The 26871-nt window shown below is 45.5% G+C and overlaps 1 protein-coding gene across 3 annotated transcripts in view; it reads right to left on the reverse strand.

Annotated features, from left to right (window-relative positions):
* Positions 1-26871, reverse strand: part of TNIP3 (TNFAIP3 interacting protein 3) — a 67731-nt gene that overhangs the window by 7975 nt on the left and 32885 nt on the right. For 2 of the 3 annotated variants that reach the window (XM_039879532.1, XM_039879530.1), the window contains exons 3-11: positions 18999-19085; positions 15743-15823; positions 13991-14056; positions 12470-12601; positions 10089-10217; positions 6130-6249; positions 3226-3351; positions 2009-2059; positions 1059-1157 (exon numbers count right to left, since the gene is read on the reverse strand). In XM_039879532.1, coding sequence (XP_039735466.1) covers positions 1059-1157; positions 2009-2059; positions 3226-3351; positions 6130-6249; positions 10089-10217; positions 12470-12601; positions 13991-14056; positions 15743-15823; positions 18999-19085 — 891 coding nt within the window. Of the gene's footprint in view, positions 1-1058; positions 1158-2008; positions 2060-3225; positions 3352-6129; positions 6250-10088; positions 10218-12469; positions 12602-13990; positions 14057-15742; positions 15824-18998; positions 19086-19394; positions 19587-26871 lie in introns of those variants that run through there. The other variant, XM_039879531.1, reaches the window with a different exon arrangement.

The raw sequence follows: 26871 nt of genomic DNA on the forward strand, positions 1-26871 counted from the left end.
GAAGGAAGGAAGGAAGGAAGAAATGGGGGAAGGAGAACAGACAGAAGGAGCAATTGCCGACAATGACAAGAACCAAATTCTCAGCAGTGTGCTGTGCCACACACCAGGGTCAAATAAGAGATGCTCATTAAATTCTGACGTGCTTCCGCCACCCAGAGAGTCACTATCTATCTCCTCCCTTGGGAAAAGGCTTTGAGGCACATTCAAATACAAAGGGATGACAGTTTCAGCGACCAAGAGAATCATGCCCTCTTTCGGTGCTCTCCTAGAAAAATCCGGTTAAATCTCAGATTCTTCACACAATTAGAAACAGTTAAAACCGAAGGGGGAGGAGAGTTTTCTGAGCAAATCTAAAACACAGAAAAATGCGTAATCCCTGTGTAAAGGTTCCGTGTATGTGGGCAGAGGAGAGGGTAGAGACCAGTGTCCAGACCGTGGGAGGGGCTGGGACTGCTTCAGAGAAGGAAGAGAAGGTGCCTGGGCCTGAGCCGTCCAGGTTCGCTGTCCACATCAATTCGACTCACAAATAACTGCTCCACTGCGCATTGCGTTAGCCTGCGTAGACACGGCCGTGGAGAGCAGCTTAAGGGGGTCCCTTTTTCTTGGCTCCTTTAAGGGTATCCTTTCAATTGGAAAATGTCAAAAACTATTTTGCACAGACATAGTGACATCCACAGTAGTTCAGTATAAGTTTACAACTGAAAAAGACGTCACCCAGACTGTTTTCGCTATATCCGCTTTGCTTTTCGTTATACCTAAAAATGTCCTTTTGAGAGAGTCAGATATGTCATTAAAAATGGCCCATATAAAAGGTATGTTTGTCCAAGGAATTACAGCGCAATTTGATACCTTTCCGTTAATATTCACATCTGTGGGCCCTGTGACTACCATATCACAAAGACGATCGTGTGCATCGACCGCCGTAATTGCAAATTGGAGGCTGAGATAAAATAGAGGCTCTTTCCGTAGACAATACTATGTGCCAGAGACAGACGGAATTTACCGGAAACAGAATGCTCAGCAAGCACCGACTTGCCGGAGTGAGACCTCGTACTTACTGGGAACGTCCGCAGATCCTGCACGGCCCCGGGGCGGGTCGGTGCTCCCGCATCCCGCGGGTGGAAATCCAGGCTGCAGTTGCAGGTCGGGAAATGCATCTGAGGGGAACAGGGCTGTCATTCACCGAGGCTGGGCGCAGCGGGGTTGGGGTGGGGAGTCACCTGACTCTTGCTTTATACAACCGCAGGGTTTGGTTTAAATCTTAAAGTTTAGCCTAAATCTGGCATCATCCTAACTCAGAAGAGTAAGCGTGTCAGTGTGGACTCTGGACTGATACGGATGAGATCACAGGCCATACTTTACTTAAGGTGACACCTTAATTATGTTTCCATTTTGAAGAAATTAGACTCGAAAGGGATACAGAGTTAACTTTACGGTTCTGAGTTATCTTCACAAGGGGCCCTCATTTAAGAACCAGCGATCGAGCCATAAAATAAGTTTTCTGCCATTGCAGCCAGAGACCGTTATGGTATAACTGAAGTCCAGAGAGGAAATAATGGTCCTGCCTTGTGGTTGCTAGGGAACCGATGGGTCAGAAGGAGGCAGTGCCCAGGAAGATGTGCTGTTTCTCTAAAGAGGCAAACAGGTGTAGTTTTCCACCATCAGTCGCGTAAGCGATTGTAAGAAACACCAACATGCACTTCCCAGGTGTTTATGGGTCTGTGAAGAAATCTCCGTTGGTGTGAACACACGCCAAGGCCTGTGCTGCTGTCACTTGCTCTGCAGGGCAGTTTTCCATGTGTGTTGGGGTTGAGAGTCCTTGGTGGTTCCTAAACACTACCTATTCTCTGATGTTTTAGTTGATAATGAACAGCATGGTTGTTCTAGGATCCGAGGCAGATCTTGAACATGCCTTTAACTGGGACCTTGAACTGCTGTCCTTGGGAATAAAAGTGTGGGTGAAACCCTGACAGCAGGGCTTGGTGAATTCAGGCAAGCGCCAGCATACCTGTTTTAATTGCTTTTCTAGTTTTTCTTTCTCCATCTGGCAAGCTTTTATCTACAGACAAAACAAAGGCATTCGCTTATCAGAAAGAGTTCAAGTGGTTAGTTCTAAAGCTGCTCTTGACCCGCTATCAGTAACTTGGTCAGAAGCCCAGGGGCTGAAGCACTGATAGCAATATCTCCAGGAAAAAATCTCGGACTTTCCAGACGTGCATTGGTTCTATCTTCAATTTCCCAAATGAAGTTTGGAGAGTTGGATAGTTTTAAACTGTGATTCCAGTTTGTTTGAGGCCATTAGAATTCTCAGTTTTAGGCTGATACACTTAGTTATAGATATTATATAGGCACAGACATAGATATGGATATAGAACTAGCTTCCATGGCTTATTTGTTGTAACTGGAATTGGTCAGCTGTACATTCAAAGGCTTCTACGCTGTCACATTCCGCACATGTCACAGCCCGTCACACAACAGTCTTCCATTTACTGAAAAGCACTGCAAGATTTTACAATCAAAATTTGTAGTTCCTTGTTTTTTTCTTAAGCCAAAATTGTGTGAGCTACGTTTTCCTCATTAACATCAATATTTACCCATCATGGCAACTTCCTGAATCTACTTTTAATAGAGCCTATTATATTTATGTTAGTACTCTTACATTTAATATAGTCTATTCCAGTAAACTGGCTGTCATTATCTGGCTTCCTTGAGAGTTATATTTAATCAGTGGACCCATCGAACCAAATTCTTGATTTCACTAGATATGTAAATGACATTTAGAAATCCGTGTGTTTTTGGAAGACAAGAACATTCCAACATAGTCCTTCAGAGAAAATGACAAGAATTTAGAAACAACTTCACTGCACTAGAGAATTTCAAATTTGAATTGGAGTACTAGGCAGTTCAACTGCTGTTCTACCAAGATAAATATTATGAGAAAAAGATCAAAAGAATTAGCCTTTAGAAAAGACTTCGGATTCCAGTTTCTTGGGTAATTCCTTAATATACACAAGGGAAAAGAAATCTCCAGTCATTTTCAACTCCTCACGAGATTGTTTAAGAATGATTTCATCCCAGGTGCTAACCTCTCAAAAAAAGAAAAAAAAAAAATCCAATGTCAGTTAGCATTAAGAAGACGAACTATCTTGAATTTTTTTTCTTAAATGAGAAAATGAAAATAAAATGCACTCGTGCTGGCAAAGATTATTTCATGTGGATCTATACCTTAGACTTCAGCTTGTTCAACTGGGATTGAGAAGTCTGGTTAATTCGCTGCAGCTCCTCTTTCTCTTGATTAAGTCTTTCTCTGTCCGATCGCTCCCTTTTGAAGTCTTCTTCATATATTTGCACCTAGGAAATAGTAATTCGCTGTTACCGTTAGCTTCCCTTTCTCTTAAGCCATTGAAATGATGCAGAAGACGCGTCCTGGTCTCATCGGAGGCGTCCCTGTCCCCTTTTCACGACTATTGCTTTGTGACGGGCTCCGTCTGACGCATAGGACTATGCTTGTATCTGTCACTTTGTTCAGAATGGCATTTCTCAACCTTTTCTTCCCTGAGCATGTATCAGGAATTCAGAAGTAAAATAATAGTTTGAAAAAATTCCCCTCACCCATTATTCTGCTGCATATTCGATGACCCCCACCCCTCGTATTAAGTGTCAGTGTTTTGGAGGAAGTCATCCATCCCCAACATAAGGCTTTGATGTACGAATACTGCTTGGAGTTCTAAAAGACAGTTTACTGACAATAGCCATTCAGTAAAGTTACTAAATGTAGACATGCCAGTGTTTCCAAAACATAAATTATAAGTTGAACATAACATAGAAATGAAAGGTTCGGGCAGGTGGAAAAGCAAAGCATGATTGTTAAAAGGTTTTCACAGGTGTTGCCCTAGGAATTTGGGGGGTATATCATAAAAAAGAAACAGTACTATTTAGTGGAACACCTCTCCAGAGATGCTTCAAATAGTTCAGAAAAGTAATCAAACTAGAAAGAAAAACACTTAATTATTGTTGTTTTGAATTGGCATTGTGTTGACTAACGGCTTGGAGACTAGTGTGCGGAGCTATGAAAATAAATGAAGCTTAGGGAATGAAACAAAGAAATTCCTTCAAGACCATGATTTAAATTACAACTTACACTGGAACCAGCAGCTAGATGGTCGTCTGTTAACACTATTGCATATTGCGTCTTCATCGCCAACAGTGCAACAAATTTTAACTAGAGGTTTATTAATTTTAAATCGATAATAATACAATAAAATATAATGGGAAAGAGAGGAAGAAATTAAACATTTTATATAGCGCTAGATGCAGTTATTCATATTTAATTTTTAAGGCTTTATTCACCAGAATCGTAAAGAAATGACATCCAGCCAAGCCAATATTTTGTTTCTTGTTTTGTTTTTGTTCGTTTTGTTTTTCGATTGAGAGCTGAGGCTCAAGTCCATACAGTTAAACGAATGCTCTATAAACAGTCACCAGAGGCATTTGAAATGGGAGAAAGCCATCCGATCAGAGCAAACACTCTTTATCAAACACAGCACTGCGAGCGGTGTCATCACTTGAATCAGTGACCAAGACTGTAGCTCAGCTTCTTTGTGAGTTTAAATCCTTTAGCATGTTCACGTGGCACTTGATGACGTGACGATTGCGGGGGCTCAGTTAGAGATGTGTGCAGTTAAAATGTGTGCAGCAAACGAGCCACACGACAACTAATAGCACGGCTTCTGGCTCGGGGGTCACGGACGCGAGAATACCCATCGCCGTGAATGTCGCATGGAGCCACACCGTTACTGTCAGCTCCGCGTGTAACAGCGACCCTGTCACGTGTGTTGTACATTGCATGAGGGCAACGCAGATAGTTCTAGTGTCTGACCATAAGCAGCACTGTTTTCAAAGGAATCCTGGCTGGCACCAATAACGGTGCTTTAGGGGTCGAGAATTTGACAGATCTGCACAGATCTGCACCCTTATTCTCCGCAAGGGGCCATTTTTAAGCTATATATTTGATCCTGGATGTAATGAGGGCGATTATTCAAATGGAGTTAATAGAGAAGAAAACTCAACTTTACCATCAAGTGCTCTGAATATTTTAGATTTATAGGTAAGCTACTTCCTGTGAAGTAATAACAATAAACAACAACAACACGATTGCTCAATTCTTCCATGTTTTGCATCAGAAATCCTTGTAATTGGCACTTTCTCGGAGCAAAACAGCTCATACCCAGGGACATCAAAAAAATAACCCTTCCAAGCCCTTCGTTCTGTGACATGGCCTCCCTGACGGCTGCCACCTTACTGATGCCATATGCTTCGGGCTTGGAGTTCCTGTCCCTGCCCTGTGTTTGTCTACACCGCCTGCACCATTGCGACTCTTTTCCTACGTGAGTTCACGGGAAAGGTGACAGGCATGGGTGGCCCTTAGCCAGGCCAGCGCTAGACGGCTGAACTAAACGTAGACCCAGGTTGTGTGGGCAGCGCTCTGTCCCCACAGCCCTGCGCTGCTGACACGTGCAGAAGCTGAGAGAGGACACCCTTTCCTCTTGCTGTCCACTCGGTGACAGTGAGTGAGGCTGGGTGAGGGCGGATGAGGAGTCCCGTGACAGTAAATTGCTGGGCGGCACCATTCACATGCGGGGCTAGATGAGCGGATCTTCAGTGATTATGATCAGTGCAGAGTATTCCCTTTAAAACCACCCTCATTGTTCAAGGATCGGCGACCAGAAGCTACAGAATAACAGCCCGGCTGCTACCATTTTCTGAGAAGGTCCAGAGACTGGATTAATAGTTAATAGTTTGCAGAATAAGTCATGTGTCCCTGAGACTCTTCAGACCCAGTGCTGATAGAATCTCGCCATAAAGATCTTGGTGTGCCCCTCTCATACCTGTGCGATCTGGGGCAAGCCATTGAACCCCTCTGAAAGCCCGTCCCCTCTTTCATAAAGTGTGAGTTGGACTAGCTGATCATTCTCGCATCAAGCTTTACAATTAGATGAGTCACATTGAACTAAATGCAAAAACCTTCGACACATTTTGAAAAGCAAGACTTCCAAAAAGGTCCAAAGGTGCCTGCATGAGAGCAGGTGGGATGCTCTCCCCCTGACCGCGCCCCCTTCGGCTCCTCACCTGGTGTTTGAGAACTTCCATTTCTGTTCTCATCTCCTCGTGACTGCGCTCTTCTTCAGATTTGCCCAAACGGTCCTCAGGAAATGAAGAACGCTCGATGGCCAAGGCATCCTGAAGAGCCTGTGAAACACGAGCGCGGCGTCGGCCTGAGAGGCGCAGCGTGTGAATGACGGCCCTCTCAAGTGGACCCACAAGGCCGAATGTCCTTTCCTAATGCCCCCTGCTTGACTGAACGACTTCTTCTTTCTGATTTTCTAGCATATATGTATTTTTTTCCCAGAATCTGTCTTTTCCCCATGGTGATGCTTATCTTATTCAACTCTCATTTAATAACGACCCTCATTCGGGCCGTCCATGTTGGAGCCCCCTCCACCCAGCCAACCACGAGAGAAAAACTATACCCTTTCTCTAGATTTCTCTAGATTCTCTCTTACTCTCGATTCTCTGCTTCAAGTATATACTCTACCTATAATTCTTGCATCAGAATCACCTGGAGAGGTAGCAGACATACCCATCCCTGGGTACCTCCCCAGAGAACCTGGACCAGTAGACGTGGGGGTAGGGTCTGAGAATCCGCATTGCTCGAGAGCTTATGCTGCTGGCTTTCGGATGACATTTCGAGTACTATTCTGCTGTATAACCACGTCCCCCAGATCTGCTCTGCTGTCCTTCTGCCCCGTCCTCCTCAGCACGCCATGCCCTGGCCCAGCCAAAATGCTGTTCTTCTCCGGTAACACACCATCACCCAGACGGCATGGAGGGAGGGCTCGGCCTCCCTGGCATCTACTACAGCCTGCTGTTTTTGTTGTGGGAGGAGGAGGAGGAGGAGGAGGAGGAGGAGGAGGAGGAGGAGGAGGAAATCAGAGATGCTCGGATTTGCCAGTAAGATTATCATCCTTACCCATCAGCCCATGATACTCTTACATATGCTCTGCTCTCTCAGGTCATGGAAATGACACTGCCCCTGTTCTGAAGACCTTTGGTTCATGATGAGTTCAATAAAATGGCCGCCACAGATGGTGACAGAACACATCTCATCCTGGTGTGGTCTCAGAGCCCACGTGCAGTATGACTACCTGCTTATTATCATACGAGTCCCCTATACACATAGAAAGGTTCACTTCAGAGCGCCAGAAGAATTTACTTCCTCTGTATTTCTTTAGTAGCTTCAATGATGTTCTTTCAGTGACCCTGTTAGGAACTTCCCTGCATCGCTGTACCATGTGGTCATAACGGCCGGAAAAGAAAAACTAATTTATGGCCTTGAACATGTGTAGACAGACCAGGAGTTTCCTAATGGAATGTCTCAGAGTCTACGAATGCAGTCTAGCCCGTTGTAAATATCACTTTTCAGGAAGTTGTAAGAGAAACGGAACTCTTTTCTTCCTCCAAGAAGTAGTTCGAGAAACAACAAAAGTCGTTTACTAATTTATGTTTTTGTCAAAATTTGTTGCGAAGCTCCATAGTTCTAGGAAATACTGTAATAGTTATAATTTCAAAAAATGTGCTCGTAGTAGTAGAGAATCTACGGTAGAGTAAGCCCGGTGAGTCAAGACAATCAAATATACTGGTTCCATGTCCTATTCTTACGAATAGACTGTTTTTGTGAGTCTTCTTATATTTGAATTTCCTGGTCTACCTTTCATGCTATTCAGGCTTCTAGAAATTTTGCAGATGGGTCACAAATGAAAGGTGAGTCTAATGGACATTGATTCCACCTTGGAGTTTTCCAGCTGCCTTGAACAAACAGCTGTAACCCCTTCTGGAATAGTTGTTTACTATCAGCGCAGATACACTCAGCAGATCCAGCCTGTGACAGTGTTGAGGCTCCGGACAAACCCAGTGTGCCCCGGGGTGGTGCTGGCTCACTAGCGCAGGTAAATTCTCTGCTGTGGCGAGACACCTGGCTTCCCAAGGACTTGACCGAAAACAATGCCCTCGGGTATTTCTTTCAAAGCAAATAAGTGAAATTGAGCACACACAGTTGTGTGAGCTTCTGAAAGCCATATGTTAATTATTAAGCTGATGCTACAAGTTTCTGCTGAGTGAGTGGATGAGCAGGCAGTGGGCTTGGGCTTGTGTGAGTAGGGTGGGCCCTGAATTCCATCCTGCGACGGATGGTGTGCACAACCGACCGCCCAGCTCCACGTTCCGAGTCACTTCTACTTGCTGCAGCGGTAAAAAGAAAATAAAAATCTGCCATAGAAATGAGAGTAACCGTTCTTTACATTTCATTAGACCCTGAGACATGTGCTAAATGAGAAGAAGAAAACCTTTTCATAACTCATTATTTTATCTGTTTTTAAGTGACGGTTTAAGGTGTAGATTTGTGGGATGAAATGTTTTCTGGGTGGAAGGACTCTTATTTTTCCTTACTAGTCTTAAGTTAGGAGTTACACCTATTAACACACGACTCTCATGCTTTCACAGGTCCAAAATTGGCTATTAAACATCTTATGTGCTAATTAAATTCATTCATTCATTCATCCATTCAACAAATATTTAAGAACGTACTATGAGAAAGGCTCTGTTCTAGGCACTCAGGATTCAACACTGAGTGAAACAGAAAACTCGGGGCCACGTTATCACTGCGAGTTCCTTTCTCTATAGAAACGTGCATTAAAATTATATTTCACAACTGCATTCTTAGATGAGTATATTAATATTAATAGGAAAACATTTTTTCAACCTAAAAGTTTAATTTTCCTACTGATTTTAAGAGAAATTAAATATATTCACGGGCCCTGAACACTGCGCCTGCTGCACCTAACAGAGAAGTTAGCCCTGATAAACCCTCGCGGGCCTTACAGCCAAGACAGAGAGACTGGGGACGAATAGGTAGTAAGTCTGAGACATTAAACATATATTAGACGGCAGTAAATTCCAAGGAAAAATTAAAACAGGAATATTACGGGTGGAGTATATAATTTCAATTAGGATAACCAGAAAAATAAGGTTTTTTGTGAAGGGGACATTTGTATAAACACCTGAATTTTACTCAAATTAATGTTTCTCATTGAGATTTCATGACTATATTCATAAGACGTAAGATTAGAATTTGTCTGACTTTTAAAATTTTTCTGTTGGCTGTAAACACAGATGCACAAAAGTGAAGGGTGCACATGGGCATGAGCAAAAAATAGTTCTTGCCTGCGAACGGATCAGATATTTATTGCATTTGTCAAGTCACGTGCTGTGACTCTGTCAGCTATGGGGGCGCATACTTAACACTCCGGGGACCTTGAAATGACACCTCTGGACACTGGTTAACTACAACATAGCGCACAGTCTCAAATACAGGCACTGAGCACGTTTTCAAGGCCAGTCAATACTTACTCCTTTTTAGAAGATAATTTCTGTTACTTAGGCCAAGAAATCTTTAGCTTGAGAGATGCATGGCTCAACTTAACCATGTGCTACAAGGATTCTTATGGTCCACATATGCTGTAGCTCTTGGGGAAGTCAACAGCAAAGGATTTAATTTTTCCCTGATCCTTTCCCCCAGAAAACGAAGCTATTACTTCACAAAACACACGCACACACAAATGCGCACACATCCCATCTAGTCTGCATCACGCCCAGCTCCCTGCGTGACGATTTTAAAGAGCAGCCTGTTTCCTCAGGAAACTCCTGTGGTTGACCAAGAAACAAGGCTCTTGTACATAAACACCCGCTCTTTGTGGTTCTTTGAACTGAAAACTGTCGTTACTCTCTTCTTTGATTCCTTCTTCTTTCTCTCTTTCATGATGCTTCTTTGCAGAGACATGAATTCCCAAAAGCTTCCTAACCAAGTAGGGCTGAGCAGTGCAGATAGGAGGGATTTATAGAATTCCAGAGAGGCTCGTGTGCGGGCCAAGGCCGGAGCCGCTGGCAGCGTGCGCCGTGCTGTGACTCAGCCAGGAACGTGCTCGTGGTGCCAAGCCGCACACGTGACCTCCCCAGGTGGCCTGGCCGGGTACCTTATTGAGGCGTTTGATTTCACATTCATAATGTTCCTTCTTTCTGTTCACAAGAGCGTTTGATTCCTTTAAAAGCTTATTCTCTTTCTTCAACTCATGTAATTCTTCATGTAGGCTTTCCTTTTCCTTCTGAAGTAAAGCAAGAGAACAAAATCGAAATCAGTACAGTTGAGGTGGCATGTACGTTGGCAGATGTCAGAAGCAGCCACAAAAGCAGGGTGCTGGGGTTTCAGTTAACACTGCGTTCGAGCACGATTTTCTCTGTGGAGGACAGGGTCAGCACAGAAGGAACCTTCCTTCTATCCCTCACGCTACTAAGGTTTGTGACTCGGACACAGATATCAAGATTTCCAGTCCTCACTTTCACGAGTGTCGGATGGGTCTGCAGAGTGAACTAGTTCTCATGTATTGTTACTAAGCGATGGATAAGTGACTCAGTAAAACAATCGAAAGTCTTAAAAAGAGAAAAGCATCATTGCAACACAAATACTATCTCCAAGCCCAATCCTTTACCCTTCTGGACGGGAGGGAGGGAGCAGAAGATAAACTTCAGGCACTGAGCCCCCTCACTGCAAACAGTTACTCAGTGCCGCACTGTTGTGGCTGTTCTTTGTCGAAGGCAGAGATCAGCTGGTCTAGCCGCCATCACGCCCCCCACGTGTCAGGCCACCTTCAAGGAGCCCGGGGTTTTAAATAGCTGAGGTAAGTCTAGTTACTTAGGTACCAGTAGGCTCTGGATTCAGACAACATCTACTATCCCTCAATTTCATATTCTGGATGGTACACTTTGGAGTGAATTGGACTCTTAATGAGATTGAGTTTTGGAATCTAGTTAGATGAGTATTCCAGAATGTAGGTATATATTAGGGCAGTGAAACTGTTCCGTGCGGTACCATGACGACAGGTACGTGTCACTGCACGCTTGTCCAAGCCCACAGGACCTGCGCCACCAGGAGGGAACCCTGAGGTGCACTGCGGGTGTGGGTGATGCGGCCGTGTCGCTGCAGGTCGTCTACCGTGACAAATGCCCACTCTGGCGGGGGCGCTGGCGAAGGGGGGGCCTCACACGGGTGGGGGCAGCAGGACCATGGGGACCCCCTGGGCCTTTCGCTTCTGCTGTGAGCCTAAAACTGCTCTAAAATAGTAAGTCTATTAAAAAGAAAACAGAGGTGCAAATGGCTCCCTTTTCAGGAATTCCGATTTGGCGTTCGGGGTGCGCTGTTATGTAGTTAAAATTTCCCAGGGCACTGATCAGATTTAAGAAATCTCTTTTAGGTCAGTCCTTTTCTTTAAAAGTGAAAACCATCCTATCTGCTTTAATTTAGGTAGCATGGGCCTATACACTTAGAAAAGGAACGAATTATTTTTTCATTTAGCATAACCTAACAAAATTATTTCAACTGGAAAAAAGTCCCAACTTTTCTGCGCGAGGAAAACGTCGCCGTGACGGAATCGCGAAGGACAAGGACCGGTTCGCGGCCGAGAGAGACGCGCAGGGCCGTCCGTGCTCCTCGGGCTCCCGCGGCCGGGGCGTCCGCGGCAGAGGCGGCCTCGGCAGGTAGGAACCGTGCGAGATTGGGGAGATTCGGGAATGTTTCGAGCACAGCTACTGCCTGGCAGCATCTGTCACCGGACTTCACCTGACAATGTTTATTTTAAACTTGTTTTCTCTTAACATACATTAAAAAATGTATAGAGGCCCACAGAGCCTCAAGTTTTCCTCCCAGTTTTCCCCTACAATATCCAGGGAATCCAGCGAGGGACTGGGCGTCAGACTGGGAGTCTCTTTGAGGCGGCACTGTCACCTAGATGGCCGCCACGCCCTTCTGAGCAGGGGACCATGGGGCTTCGGCATCTGGAGGAAGGGTCCCATCCCGTTCCCCGCGTGCCGAGTTATCGGCGTTGGCAGGTCACCTCTGCTCTTCACGCCTCAGTCCTCCTACCTCCGAAATGGCCGAAGTAATAGCTCCTCGCAGGGGGACTGGGAATGCTCAGGGGGATGATGAGGGTGACGTACTTTTTTAAAATGTTACATTTTGCTGATTCTAAAAGCAATACCTATCTGTAAAGCTCTCCGTGAAAGCTGAAAAGCAGCTGTACCGATGCAGGCTATTGTCACGTTATTAGTAGTAATACTAGTAATAGAAATAATAAAGGAGGGAAAAAAAAAAGAAAAATCTAAACTTCCTCTAAGGTTAAAACGCCCTAAAAGATATCACGAAATCCATGACTCAGTCTCTCCCCGGCAGATCACGACCTGCCTGTTTGTGTGACAGAGGACACGCCGGCACCCGTTCCTCCCGCGTCCCAAGGAGCGGCCCACCCTCGCACTGGCTCCCCTGCCAGCCCCTCGGGCAGGGCTCGCTCTGGTCCTTGCCCACCTCCTCCCGCTGCTGCCGCTCCGGGAGCAGGTCACTCGGCCAGTCGCTGGCCCTCTGGTTCGGCGGCCGCTCCTTCTCCAGGGTGCTGAGGAGTCTTTTCGTGGCATCCAGTTTCGTTTTCAGCTCTGTGACCTGAGGAAGCCGTCGCAGACTGTTGCAGACCCACTACCCCCTGCATCTGTCCCCAGCCTGCACACAGGGGACGGCGAGGCCCTCTCCCCAGGCACCCTCCCCGCACCCCCTCCACTAGCTCCACTCCCCACCTCCCTAACCCACCGCCCTAACCCAGGTCAGGACACCGCCTTTGAAAAGGAGCATCCTCCACAGAAAAGCAGACAGGCACGGCTGCCAGCCCCTCCCAGGGGATGCAGAGTTACGCCGCAGATGGGGTCCCCGCTAGGCCTGTCCGTCTCCTCTCAGCTCTCAAGGTGCGCTTGCCTGGGCTGAAGGAACAGCAGGGGGCGGCGGGGGGTGAGTGCGCCCACACCAGAGACAAGCGGACATGGCCTGCAGCTCATCTAACCTGCAGCTTCCCCTGCCACTAACGGCCGCATTAGTCATCAGGGTGACAATGGCACAGTGAGAGGAGCCTCGGACAGGTGCTTCCCCCGAGGTGGGGGTTCTACCACCCCTAACCCCAGCGCGTCCCGCAGCTGCAGGCCTTCGGGAACGTTGCAGCTTAAACAGCTTCCCCGGGATCCTGTTCTTTAACGTTTGGAGACTCGATGCTACGAGGTGGACTGACCGTAGTGTGTGGGAACATGATCCTGCTCTTTCTAAATTTAATGCTTCCGGGTATCAAATGGGGAAGGAGAGAGCAATGCTGCCGTGTTACTCACTTGTGGTCGAGTTGCTTCATTCTGAATTATTCCGGGGAATTTACTTTCTCTTTTCTCTATTTTTGAACACGGAGTGATTCTAAATTCTAAATTGGCTAAATTGACTGAGATATTTTCTCCAAAAACAATGTCTTTCTCACCAAAGCAAAAGCTGTTTGAGAGAGAACACGCTCCAGAGAGAAGAGGGGACGCCCCACTCCCCTCAGAATTTCCCTGCCACACTGTCGGTCTCTTTACCTGTGGAAAGTAGCTTATGCCTCTAACTCAGGACTTGGAGAGCTGGCCTTGCACAAAACAGTACGAACTCGAGACCATCCCTCACCTCGCATGTACCCGTGTGTGCTTGTGGCTGCTAGTCACAGGGCACTACTGTCATTGGAGTTCTTACACACTTTTATCACTACTCTGCGAGCTGTGATAAAAGTGTGTAAGAACTCCAACGACAGCTCCAGAGGTGACGTCAGTACCTTTCTTTAGCTAAGCTCGAGATAATTCCCCGATACTGGTCATCAGTCTTCAGGACCAGGCTGCCACTAACGCACTCGGCACGCCCGTCATTTCCCAGCGGCGAGCCCGCAGTTATCCACAGGTCCCCTCTAGCGGACGTCAGCGAGAGCCTCCGCACACCTGCCTCCCCCAGGTAATGACTGAGAGCTAACACCGAGCGGACACGGGCGTTTACCTTTCTTTCATACAACTCTTTCATACTTCTAAATTGCTGATCCCACTGCTGGTTGACTTCCAGGAGCTGAAATTATTAAAATTGGGGAAATCAACAAAGGATTTCTGCCTTTTTGAATATTTGACCAATGTGAAATGCTTTTTTGAGGCTGCTAAGTGTCCCCTCCAGCGAGTGCGGGTGGGGCCGGGGTGACGCTGCGGACAGGCTTTCGCATCTCACGGTGGGGATGCAAAGCTAAGTCTTGGGTGTTATCTCGACTAGTCAGATGGACAGTTTATTAGCAACGTTCAATTTCGTTAGTTGCTTGAATTTTCACCTTCTTTGTTTAATCCAACCAGAATCTGATAAAAAATAATAAGTCGTAAATATTGATGGTTTTCTGTAAGATTTATTAATATATGAAAAGTCTCTTTCAAAACTTTTCATATTTTTCTATGTGCTTACATTACTACAATGGAATATTTCTTCCGGCTTTTTAAAAGCAGAATTTATGTTAATAAATTCTGAACGTCAATAACTGATTATCATTTGCTTGCAATAACGTGTCTTTTAAAATCTACGCATGATTTGTGATATATACTCAACAAATGGATAATATCACCTTTTCGAAAGTATAGATTTTCAAGGAATAGTACTTTTGTCATAGACGGTATTTACTATTTTGAGAAACAATTGAGGCTGCGAACAATTTGAAAGTTTTAAAACTATGTACTCAATAGAGGGATGAAAAATACCATGTCTTGTGTTTTCATGTCTTTATAAGGGAAGTCTGCAACTTCCTGCTTTAAAAGAAATTCCAACACTTATCAATATGGGACAGGCATTGAGAAGATAGTCAAAATGACTAAAAATAGCAAGACTTTCTCCTAATTATGAAATAAAATATCTCATCCAGAGTGGCAGTTACTAGGTAATTCTTATGCTGGAAATAAAAATGGCTATTTAGTATGAGACTATATAATATTATAATGTAAAGACAGTTGATCAATTGGCATTTTAGGGATTACTATTTCTATGCTATGGTAACATTACTTTGCTGTAGTTCAGTAATGTTCCAGAAGGGCACAGTATTTTATGCAGTATTAAGAGGACTAGAAGGCACTGCAGAAGACAACACAAAGAACCTTAGAAAGGCTTAGAGAAGGAATTACAAAACTGACAACATATGCAGTGCTAAACTCGTTAAAGTTTTCACCTCTTCCTCTGTCAAGAGGAATAAAGAGGTTCTAATATTTATTAAACTCAGAAAAACAGAACTCAGAATACTGTCTATTACATTCCCAATGACATCACGGAAACACACATTTTTGTGTGGGAACGTTCCTTAACCGTTATCGGTCAGATGCCCGACTCGTGAAGTCATAGCACCTAAGTCAGCTATACTTAACACTTCTGACAGTTTGAGTTCCAAGGTGTGTCAAGTTGCAAGGCATACAGGGCACAGGTGATAAGTTCACCTGGCCCATGTGGAGGAAACATTTAAGTTTTGAGAAAATCAAGATTATCGTTGTCGGAGTCATGACTGTCATTTTGCATTCATTTGCAAAACACTCAGGATCTCAAACACTGAGATACTGAGTAAGAGATAAGTAGGGAATAAGAAAAAAATATTTGCTCTCAAAATAATACAGTCCACTGCCCTAGAGATTATAACCGTGACCCAATAACAAATAAAAGTCACCAGGTGATACACTTTCTCGCTCTCAGCCTAATCCATGGCACATGTTGCTTCAACTAATATTTCAAAATTACCTCTTTTCTCTGTTTTTCCAAGCACCTTATCTTTTGTTCAAGAGAATTTGTCGAGTTCTTTCCTCTTGACGATTTAGTGCACTTAAAGAGAAAAAGAAGAGTAAAACAAAATAGTCTATAAAATAAACAAGAAAAATACTGTCCTTCACAAACTCCATGCGTACGGCCAACTCCCTTATTGTGATTTATGAAATAACATCTTATTCTAGCGGTAACAATCTTCACACCATAATCCTTCATAGAGACCTGCTGGTGAATAAGCTTTATATTATAGTTTAGAATCCTCTATATAGATTAGTTACCAAAATAATTCTCTAATAAATAATAACTGTATCTATGTTAATAGGCAAGCAAGAAAGTAGGGTTTTTTGAATTTGGATTTCAATTCTTTTCCAAAAAAATGAAAATTCAGAGAATAGTGCATCTAGAAATCTGGTAAGTTTCACGGGTACATGTTAAGTATTTATACAGTCAGCATTTAAAAAAATTATTTTCCATAGACGTGTCCATGGTCTGGAGAGTGGCCCCGGCAGAAGTCCGAGGGGGTGACAGGATCAGCAAGAAAGACAGAGCGACACGTAGAGCTACAAGGCAGAAACCCAATTCTGAAACCATAGTAAACCAGCTACCGCAATGACCGTCATATAATTATGTTATGCAGGTGGGCGCAGATTATCTGGTGTGGTGTAATTTTAACCAGCCCTTTTAACAAAGCCACAAATTTAGATTAATAATAAATCATTGGCACAGTGAAAAGTTAACCATCTTTCTTTTCATTTTTTTTTCCCCCAAGGGTGGGAGTTTTCATTTAAAGGAAGCACAAAAGCTCTGGAAGCTGCCTGCCATCTGTCCACCAGAAAAGCTCATTTAAGTACTGTTCTCTCTGTTCTTATGCGATGCTCTTGTTACCACCGCGTCTCTGAGTCCCGAGGTAAAACAATGAATGAGTGACGAGGCAGTCCCTAACTCTGCTCTTCAGTTTCAGACTCAGTAGTTACTGTGGACACGGAACTGCTTACAGATACCCACGAACAGCTAAGGAGTAAGTGCAGACATGTTGGCCTTTGTCAGAAACAGTTACACGAAATGCTCTTTCGCAATCACGATGGGATTCCCAGGACTTTTTTCATTAGAAATGATTTATAGACTGTTTTCCTACCTTTTCTCTACTTATCTACGCTTCACTCAACGTTTTAGGGTTGGATGATATTGTGCACCTCTATAGATACTATTTTTAATATTCTTACCTTCTTCCTATTCAGACCCATATACAATTAAAACAAATTGGAAACAATTTAAAACTGACATTCTTCCATGGGTCGACAAATTCAGAATAATTATTCTTTTGACCTCAAGCTGCTTTGCCTACCTGCCAGAGGTGACATCAAAATCCAGGTGACAAGTATGTTGGGTCCTGTAATTGGACTTTTCCTTTTTTGGAAGACTTCCAAAAGACTGGACTCGTTCTGGATCAGACAGACTAAGTATTAGGCATCTCTGATCTGGAAAAGCTGTGAGGTGACCCTGCCGAGTGTGTCCTGAGCTCCGCAGAGCAGAGGGGCCGTGACCGGGACTCCAGAGCTCGTAGGAGGCATCGTGGGAGCCTGCTAAACACAGCGCACCCCGAGCACCGAATCGGAATTCCTGTAAAGGGAGCCATTCGCACCTCTGTTTTCTTTTTAATAGACTTACTATTTTAGAGCAGTTTTAGGCTCACAGCAGAAGCGAAAGACCCAGGGGGTCCCCATGGTCCTGCTGCCCCCACGCGTGTGAGGCCCCCCCCTTCGCCAGCGCCCCCGCCAGAGTGGGCATTTGTCACGGTAGACGACCTGCAGCGACACGGCCGCATCACCCACACCCGCAGTGCACCTCAGGGTTCCCTCCTGGTGGCGCACGTCCTGTGGGCTTGGACAAGCGTGCAGTGACACGTACCTGTCATCATGGTGCCGCACGGAACAGTTTCACTGCCCTAAAATTCCTCTGCGCCCCACCTAGTTATATCACCTCTATTTTTCATAGATTCCACGGGGCGTCATAGCTCCTACTGACATTCCGAGTTCTCCCATTCCACACCAGGTCTGGGGACACGGGGTTAGGGTCCTTAAAGAGTCTTTTCTCTATGTGCGACTTAGACGAAAAATACAAAATAAAATCTCCGACCAGCAACATTTATGTGGCCCTGCCGTCTGAGAATCCAGATAAAGAGTCATCAGATGGCGTGTACTGTTTTTTTGCCATGTATAGTTTTCTCTGAAAAAAATGAAATATGTTGATTCTTAATTTTTTATTTTATAAATAAGAGTTACTGAAAAGCTAGATACTAAATGAGAGAGAGAGAACACGCACGCGCAGAGTGAGCGCACGGGAATAGGAATGGCTGGTAAGCCGGAAACGCACCGCCAGGGGGTTCTCTGGAGATCATTCTACATCTTACCACCGTTCCTTTGTCTCAGGAGTACGTTAAAAGGAATCAAAATCAATTAAACACAAAGTTATGGGCAAACTTTTCGTTTGTATTTGCTTTCCAGTTGCTAACGAAGGCATCCGATATTGTAAGAAATACACAGGTTTTTAGTCGTTGGTCCTACCGGATGCCCAGTTACAGAGCAACTGTGCCCTGAAAGCTGTAAGCTGGGTTCAGGGTATCCGGGCATTGCTCTCTCATTTCCCAGAACGCCCAGGCCAACTATGAAGACAGTCAAGTTTTGACACTGCTAAATTAAAGACCTACATGAACAAAAGAATCTCACTGAGTTTCCTATTAGATTGTGGTTAGCTCTAAAAAAAACCTTCAAGAAAACACTTTGGTTCATTCATTCATTCATTCAATTAGTATCTGTTGCAGTAACTAGTAACCAAAGACTATGGTTCGATTCCAAATATACATAAATATTTTACTATGAATACTCTATTACTGTAATACATTTTATTTCTAACCACAGCAATATAATCTTTTTAAAATTTTACATCGAATCGAATTTCTCTAACTCAAGAGCAAAATATGAAACCCATAGAATTCGGAAGCTAAAAGGACACGATTTAATCTCTCACTTTGTTGAAAAAGAAATGGATCTCAGAGGTGTCGAAGGAAATGAGCTAGTCACCAGACATTGTTTTTTTATCGAATAACATCGTTTAAAAATACAGAGCAGATCTTAGCTAAAGAAAGCAAATGAGCCACGTCCAGTCTTGCTACTCATCGTGTGATTAGCTCCCGGAGCGGCCGCGTGTGGCGGGCGCGGAAGCGCGTGCTTACCTCCGTGGGCTCCGTGGAACTTTCCGCAGCACTCATCCTGCTTGTGCCTTGGACAGAACACACCGTGGAAGCCGTATTTCCAGGAGTCTTAGAAAGCAGAAAGAAAAAAGAAAAAGAAAATGTCTCTTAAGACGTCTTTTAAAGTGAGACCAAGCATACAAAATTCCTATCAGCTCACGATAAAAAATGACAGCACAACTTTTTCCCTAAACGTGAACAGAGGTGACTCTCTGTGTGAATTAGACGGAGTAAAGTTCGAAGCACAGCAACTGTGATTTTAACTTCTCTTCTCTTCCAAATAGGGATTTCCCAGGATGGCTCAAGTAGGCAGGCCCTGACTAAGAGGATAAGCAGATTAGCCTCGCTCTGGTATGTAAATGGTCATTCTTCCTTTACTGGCAGTTTCTTCCAGTGGAGGAGGAAGTCAGGACGGAATGGAGGGAACCACGTCTCCCCCAGTCTCCCAACTGCCATAACTTCACTGTGTTTCCCAGAGCAATTAGGAAACTGTTGACTTTTTCCCGAGCAATTAGGAAACTGTTGACTTTTTGACAGCTCAGTTACTTGCTTCCCCAAAGGCAAGATTTTCTGGCAGTGCCTCGTAGATGTGAGTCTCGCTGTGTGGAACCTAATGAGTCATACATAATTCTGTAAGTGCTACTGATTTTATGGAACTAAATAAGAAAATAATTCATCACAAAGAAAATGGGCATTGTTCGCAAAGCCAAACTTCTATATTGGCAGAAAGTTGAAACTTAAGCTCAGGTCGAAGATGGTCCTTTTTCTGTAGGTCGAGTCCAGATTTTCTCTCTGACTCATTCGAACCGAAATCTTTTCCTGCATCAGCGTTTTAGCTTTGCGTAGTCGACTCGTCGTTGTACAGGGCGTGGAGGTGATGGAGCGCTAGGCAGGTAGCACCGGGGGCCGGCCGGGGAGGACGGGTGCGGGGAGCTGTGCACGTGGGCCACCGTAGGGAAGAGACCTCGTTCTGGACTTGGAGGAAAGAGAGGAAAGGGAAACGCAAGAACGTGAAAAGGGAAGTGTGTTGCCGAAAGGAGAAAAAAAAGAGTTTACGGTCAGTCACGGAGTTGACATTTTCTTTAGAAGTCCCTATGAGATATTTACATATATGTAGGGCAAGTCTTAAAAGCCCTGAAATTCAAGCTCTTTACAAGGCAGTGTCCAGGATTTGGCCCTCCCTCTTCTCCTTCACGTCGTCCGCCCCTCTCCGACTCTCCTTGTGCTCCGGCCGTATCGAATTCCCTCCTTTTCTGAAATGAGTCGGGTGCCCTAATACGCGCTGCTCTGGGGCCCCTCCAACCTGGCAGTCTGGGAAACCCGGCTGACCTCTCCCCTGCGCCCCGACCTCGCCTGGCCCCTTCTAGCCAGCCAAGCGGAGTCTTTACCTAGCTCATGTACATGTTCGTGTGTTCACTCCGTATCCACAGTTCAGTGGCACGGAGCAGGTGTTCAGCACATTTTGCCGAATGGGTGAATATTCACATACCGAGTTAATAGGCGTTTTGCTGTGTGTGTTTTTGCTTTCTGCTGGTTTTTTGGTCTGTTTGGGGGGTATACTCGAATGAAATGCAGTGACGTTTCCTTAAGGCAATAGCCAAAAATACAGATGGGAATCACACTGTTCAGAGCCCTAAAATTAACGGTTATGACTCACATATAATCTGATTTTAGGGGACATAGCAGAGATTTCCTGGAAACTGACACTTCATTGACACTAAAATCTGCTCATCAGAAAAGGAAAAGAAGACAATGTAAAAATATTTTTCTTCCAACACACACACACACACACACAATAATATCATTACTACTACTACTATTACACACCTGTATATATATATATAGTTATACATAGTTCAAGGTTCTCTTCAGCCTTATCTGTGTATCTGAGAATAGCATTCCAGTGAACGTGGTGACATTGACCTGGGGAAGTGGTTAGCACACTTCCTTGCCAGGAGGCACGCTCCTTGGCCCTGTTGTTTGTAATGTCCTCTGTAAGGGAGTCCTGCGCACATTCACGCTTGCACAGCGGTTGCTTCTGCTGGATAGAAATTCTATACCCTTGTCTTTTTCATCACAATCCCTTTGACTCTTCTCTATGCAGTTTACAGGGTGGCTTTTTAGTAAAAATAAGCCTGTGTGTAATGTGTGTAATGTACTACGTGGATGAGGTCGACAGCCGCAATACCTCTTAATAGATATTATCAAAATATTTGACAGCTCTTGGCAATCAGTTTACCTCAGGCACTCAGAACGGGCCACACCTCTGAACTCCGGTCTCCTGTGTTAATCGCCTGATCGTCAGTACTACTTGGATGCTTAATAGGCACCTTCTTCTCCACCGGTATAAAACCTATTTCCCGATCTTCCCCACAAAGATGTGTCTCCCCCTCAGTCGATGAAAACTTTCATGCTCCAGTCTAAAAACCTTGGGTCCCCCCCGACTCCTCTTTTTCTCTCACGGCCCGTGTCCAATCTGTCTGGACAGTTTCAGGCTCTTTGAAGATACACGCAGCAAGCAGAGTTCGCACGTTGCGTAAGAGCCTGGTGACCTCCCAATTTAATGAGAGAAGTGAAATCAACATGCCTTTTTGTAATTTTTTCAAAATGGGAACTTTAATGTTTGTGTCCTGATTTTAGTCACATGAAAATTTTTAAGACAGCAGCCAGTAGTGACTGAAACCTGTCTCTGTGTCAAGTCCCAGTTTGTCATTACTAGCAAGGTGATCGTGGGCAAGATGCTCAGCATCTCTGGACTGACCCGGCCACCATGGTCTCTGACCCAAGTGGCGCAGTAAGCGAACAGCCTCCTGCTTCCACCCTGTCTTCTCCCCCTGCCGTTATCAACATCCTGGCAACTTTGAGTCTATGAAATATTTCATTTCGCATCAGTCTGCTCCGAAGCTGTCGGTGGCTGCCCATCCCGCTGAGAGCGCAAGCAGAACTCCTTCCGTGGCCCACAAGGTCTTACACACTCATCCCATGCTCCTCCGACCTCGCTCGGCTTTGTCCCGTGTCTCCCTCTGCTCCGTGTCCTGGTTCCGCCGCCGCTCCAGGAGCCTGTCCTACACACTCCCTTTTCTCTCTGCCTACAACTGTCTCTCCTGGAGGTCCGCCCGGCTCACGCCCTCACCTTCAGCGGGCGATTGCTTAAATGCCGCCCCTTCGTTGAGCCCTCACCTGGACTCCGCATGCAGAGGGACTCCCCGTACCCCGGCATTTTCTCTCCATTCCTCCCGCTGTATTTTTCCCTAGCACTGTATGTAATTAACTATTTTTCTTTCTCGTTCGTTGCCTCCCGCCATTAGAATATAAAGTCATTGACAGCAATTTTTGTCCGTTATGTTCACTCACTGTTTCTTGAACCTGAAATAGTGACAATTATTTTAGCGCCTACTCAAGTACGCATGGTGCTCAGACACACGTGAAGCCCCTCCCCTGCCCGAACGCAATCTATAATGTTGCTGAATCAACTGTCCTCTAACGAGATTGTAGAAGAGCAGGAAAATTAATTTCTTGGCCTCCAAACTCGTAAATCACCTCTTTCCTACCTAAAACCTGGGTTTGGGCCAGGAGAGTCAAGTCCCAAATCTCATAGCGTCCTGGGGGACACATGCCTGTTTCTCCCGGGAGGAACTCTGAGCAGTCCTCCAGTGCGGTGTAGAGATGTCGTCTGCAATCTCTTTCCACGACTACACAGTTGTTAGTGTGCACCAGACGCATCGTAGGACAAACCGGCTTTTGCTGACTCGTCTGTGGTCTTTATGAAACTGAAGACTTCGTGAACTTTCCACGTCCAAAGATTTCTCAGCGCTGCACGAAGCAGCAAAAGGTCCACCCCCCTGGACCTTCAGCCCCTCCATAGAGGCTCTCCCGGTTCTGCGGGGCACAGTCAGTTCCTTCCTCCTCCGTGACCCAGGGTGCTTTGCGAAGCAACAGCTCCAGCACTTACTGTAAAGTCATGAAGTTTACACACCGTTCTCTCCTGCGAAGCCGAAACTAGGCCTGGGGAACTAACACAGTGCCGTCCGAGCAGAGAATAGTGACGTGGCACATTTTTATGACCCGAATCTGTTCGTGGACGAATCTTTAGTAGGAAGTCGTAGCACACCTCGGCTTCTCATTGCCACAGGAGAATGGCCACAGCGATACGCAAGGGTACGTGCCATCACCGAATCAGAAAGGATCAAGGAGGGTGTCAGTCTGGTTTTCAAAGCTGTTCTGTTTCAGCGTATTTTTTTAAATTCATTTTATAGGTAAATATTTCCCCCTTCCTGTTTTGCTGATGTGATCACTATTATTTTGCCTCCATATAAACCCCCTTTAAAATTTTTTTCTCCTAATCTGTGTTAATATTCAATAAACAATGTAAATGATTATACATACTACGGGGGAATTTTTAAAAGGCATCAGTGCCTTCAGGAACATTGCCTACTTTTCCGCGGTGCTTTATTGCGCCTTATAAGTTAGTATCTGGAGGCTTTAACGCTGGGCACCAACACTCACTGCCATTTGTTTCAGTAACTAATCCTTTCCTTGCTCAGGAAGAGAGGTTTTTTGCCCCAGGGCTGACTCGGTGTGTCCTAGGATGCAAAAGGGAAAACAGGCCCTCTTCAGCCTTTGACTTTCAAAATAGACCCTCCGAACTCAAGCACCATCTTGAAAATCAAAGCTTTGAATTGCAAGAGCCAGTGTTTTTGAAAATAATACATTAAATTAAAAAAAAAAAAGAATTCTTTTTGTGCAGTTTATTTTGGAATGCCTCAAAAAGTAACGTGGATTGATGGATGAAGCGCAGAGATTAGCTACTTGTGGTAAACAATTAGAGTAAGACGTTAATGGTGGGTGAACGGGTGGACGCCAGAAAGTCCTTTCGACTTTGCTATATGTTTGAAATCTTTATGACAAACTGTTTGAGAAAAAAATCAGAATTGAGGCATAAAATCTTATGCTATTAAACGACCGGTAGAAAGGAGGGCAGATGAAGAGGCGACATAATCTACCCCTCACCCCTTCCTCCCCCACCGCCATAGAGGAGTGGGTAGAGATTGCATGGCCTGAGAGAAAATGAGAAAATCAGGGAAAAAGCACCCGAATGTCGTGCGTCCTCCTGAGGAAACTGAGCCCTGCTCTCCTATGTCGAGGGACTAACCCGTCATCTAACGAACTGCCCAGACTGGGCATCGAAGAGCAGAGACAGCTGCAGCCTTACTCCTCGGTTCAACTGGAGAAGGGGCAAGTCTTGAAGAGAATCTCTCCAGCCCACCGTGTACGCCAGCTGAGACTCGTGACACGTCTAGGTACAGAGGTCCTGAGACAGACAGCGCAACCCCAGAGCGATTAGAAGCACAGCCAGAAGTTTCCTGTGTTTCCTGAGAAGGATGCACACATGGTTACCTAAGGTTTCGTGGATTTAAGGAGGCTTCACCGAGGAGGGTGTAGCATCTGCCACATGGGCCCGAGGACAGGAGGCGAATGACCGTGAGGGCACAGGCCAGTGAAGGACCACAAGGAGCAGACTGCAGCAGCACTAAGGGCCGTGTGAGACGGCGGAAGAGGGTGGCCCAGACACGGTCACTCCGAAGGCACCAGAACAACACAGATCTCCGGAGAAATCCAAATTGTAGGTACACGGGGGCTGTTTAAGTGTGTCCCACACAATACTTTGTTGTTTATCTGAAATTTGAATTTAACTCGGCATCTTGTGTTTTGATTTGCCACATCTGGCAACCAACCCTACCCTACTTGGACGTCTTCACAAAATCTACTTCAGAGACCACAGGTGCCGTTAGGAGAGGAGGGGGAGGAGACCCTTCCCCACACGCCTGCACCGAAAATACAGATCGCCTGAGAAAACGCAGGAGTGGCCGTGGCCGAGAATTCCTGCAGTCGACTGGGTTAAACTATCTCCTACGAGACAGGATGGGGCTTCTAGATTGACACCGAATTCGATTTAAAAAACAAAGAAATGTATAATTTCCTACATGAGGTCTGCTTCAATTCGAACTTCGTAACGGCCCGTGAGGGTGTCTGGAGAGGCGTCGTTGACGTTAACAGAGGTTAACGTGAAGTTCAGAGATGTTAAGTGACTTGCCCAAGATCATGACAAGCGGGTGGCTGAACTCACACACCAGTACCAGTCCCTCAGCTTGTGCACCCCGAAGGACCTCTTCCCTATGTGGCGAGACACGAATAACACCTAAAAATTATTGGACGAAACATCACTGACGCGTTCAATGCAGCAGCCTGCACCTTAAGGAATATAAGTCAGGCAGGTTTTAAGAAAATTGAGTTTTCATAAGGACTAGACATGAACTGGCTCAGCCTCTGAAGTCCCATCGAAACAAAATCTTACCGATTCCCACCACTGCTCACCCAGAGCCTTATTTCTACTGCGAATGACTAGTGGTCAGAAAAGAGAAATTTGGCCTTCAGAAGTTGTAATCCTGTGTTTGAGTTAAAAAGCGTTGTCTCCTTCATGCACGCGCGCGTCTTACAGTAAATGCTTATCCACCACGGCCTGGGGCCCGGGGACTGTGCCGAGTCCCAGGAGATAAAGATGAGCAAAACAGACCTGTCTTTCATGTAGTTTCTGTTTTTTAAATACAGAATCTGCAGATAAGAAGGACCCTCCATTGATGATAAAGCCCTTCCCGCTCCACTTCACCTTCATCACGTGATCGGCGCGGCCACCACGGGTGACAGACACCACTTTCCTCCTGAGACAGTACGTTCCAACATCATGTCTATAGATTTAGATGCTATTTTTAAATAACGAAAAATTGTAATTATGTATAATAATGAAGAAAGAGCATGAACATTTACAAACGGTGTGGGAATAATGGGAGCCCTTTTTAATTTTAAAAGTTAAATCTTTCTTATTGTGGTAAAAAAGAAAATAATCAATCTCGATTTTTGCTACTTATCCCGGGATACCATAGGCAAAGATGCTTATGTATTTTGTGGTTTAAGCCTCTCTCTCTCAAGCACAAAATAAGGAGGAAAGAGCCTGGTCTGGAGGGCGGATGTTAGGGTGCTCCGGGCGCTCTGCAGTGGCCGCTTACAGCCCATTTTGCTAACGCTTCCCACACCCACTGGAGAAGTTGTTTCTGGTCGAGCTAGAAAGGGAAAGGCTGCCAAGGCCTCAGAGTCCAAAGCCAGCTTGGATTCGGAAGTCCCTGTGGGAGGTCCATGTCCTGCCCCAAAGCTAAGCACCTGGAGACCCTAAAGAGCACTTTCGCTAGCATCTCTTAGGAATGTGTGACTCGCGCTCACCCCGCAAGCCCATAGCCTGCTTCCAGGATGCCGTCACAAGTTTCCAGCTTGCTTACCCCAGACACTTACGTTGTTATTTTTGTACAACACGGAAGACACGCTTAAAGTCTGAGCGGATTTGCTTGCTGAAGCCGTACGAGTCTGGGAGAAGGACAATCAAGGCAGAGACGTGATTCCGAAAGTCAGGCCGGGTCCTCGGCCGCAGGTGCTGCTCAGCGGACAGCCGAGACTCCGAACTCTCTTCCTGCTCTTTGGACACCCCCGGGCGCCTTGCATTCTCCGGATCAGTTAAAAATTATAAACCTATTATGATTTCCACCCAGATGGATCTGTGGCTCTTCACCTCCAGGCTTGGTAGCTTCCCCGCCAGTCCCCCTGCTGATGTGCTGCTCCTTGGTCGCCCAAGTGACCTGACCCGGAGCTGCCAGGATTATGATTTTCACTGAGGCCGAGGGAATTCTCTGCCACCTGCCGCTTACATCTTCCAAAGGCCATCCAGCATGCATCTTTCATCTCTTTGGAACCTGCGGCAAATCTTCCCAGGATGGGACAGACAACTTTTGAGTAAGAAAGAAAGTGT

This window comes from Pteropus medius, unplaced genomic scaffold (assembly GCF_902729225.1).
Source record: "Pteropus medius unplaced genomic scaffold, Ma_sr-lr_union100, whole genome shotgun sequence".
NCBI lineage: Eukaryota > Metazoa > Chordata > Mammalia > Chiroptera > Pteropodidae > Pteropus > Pteropus medius.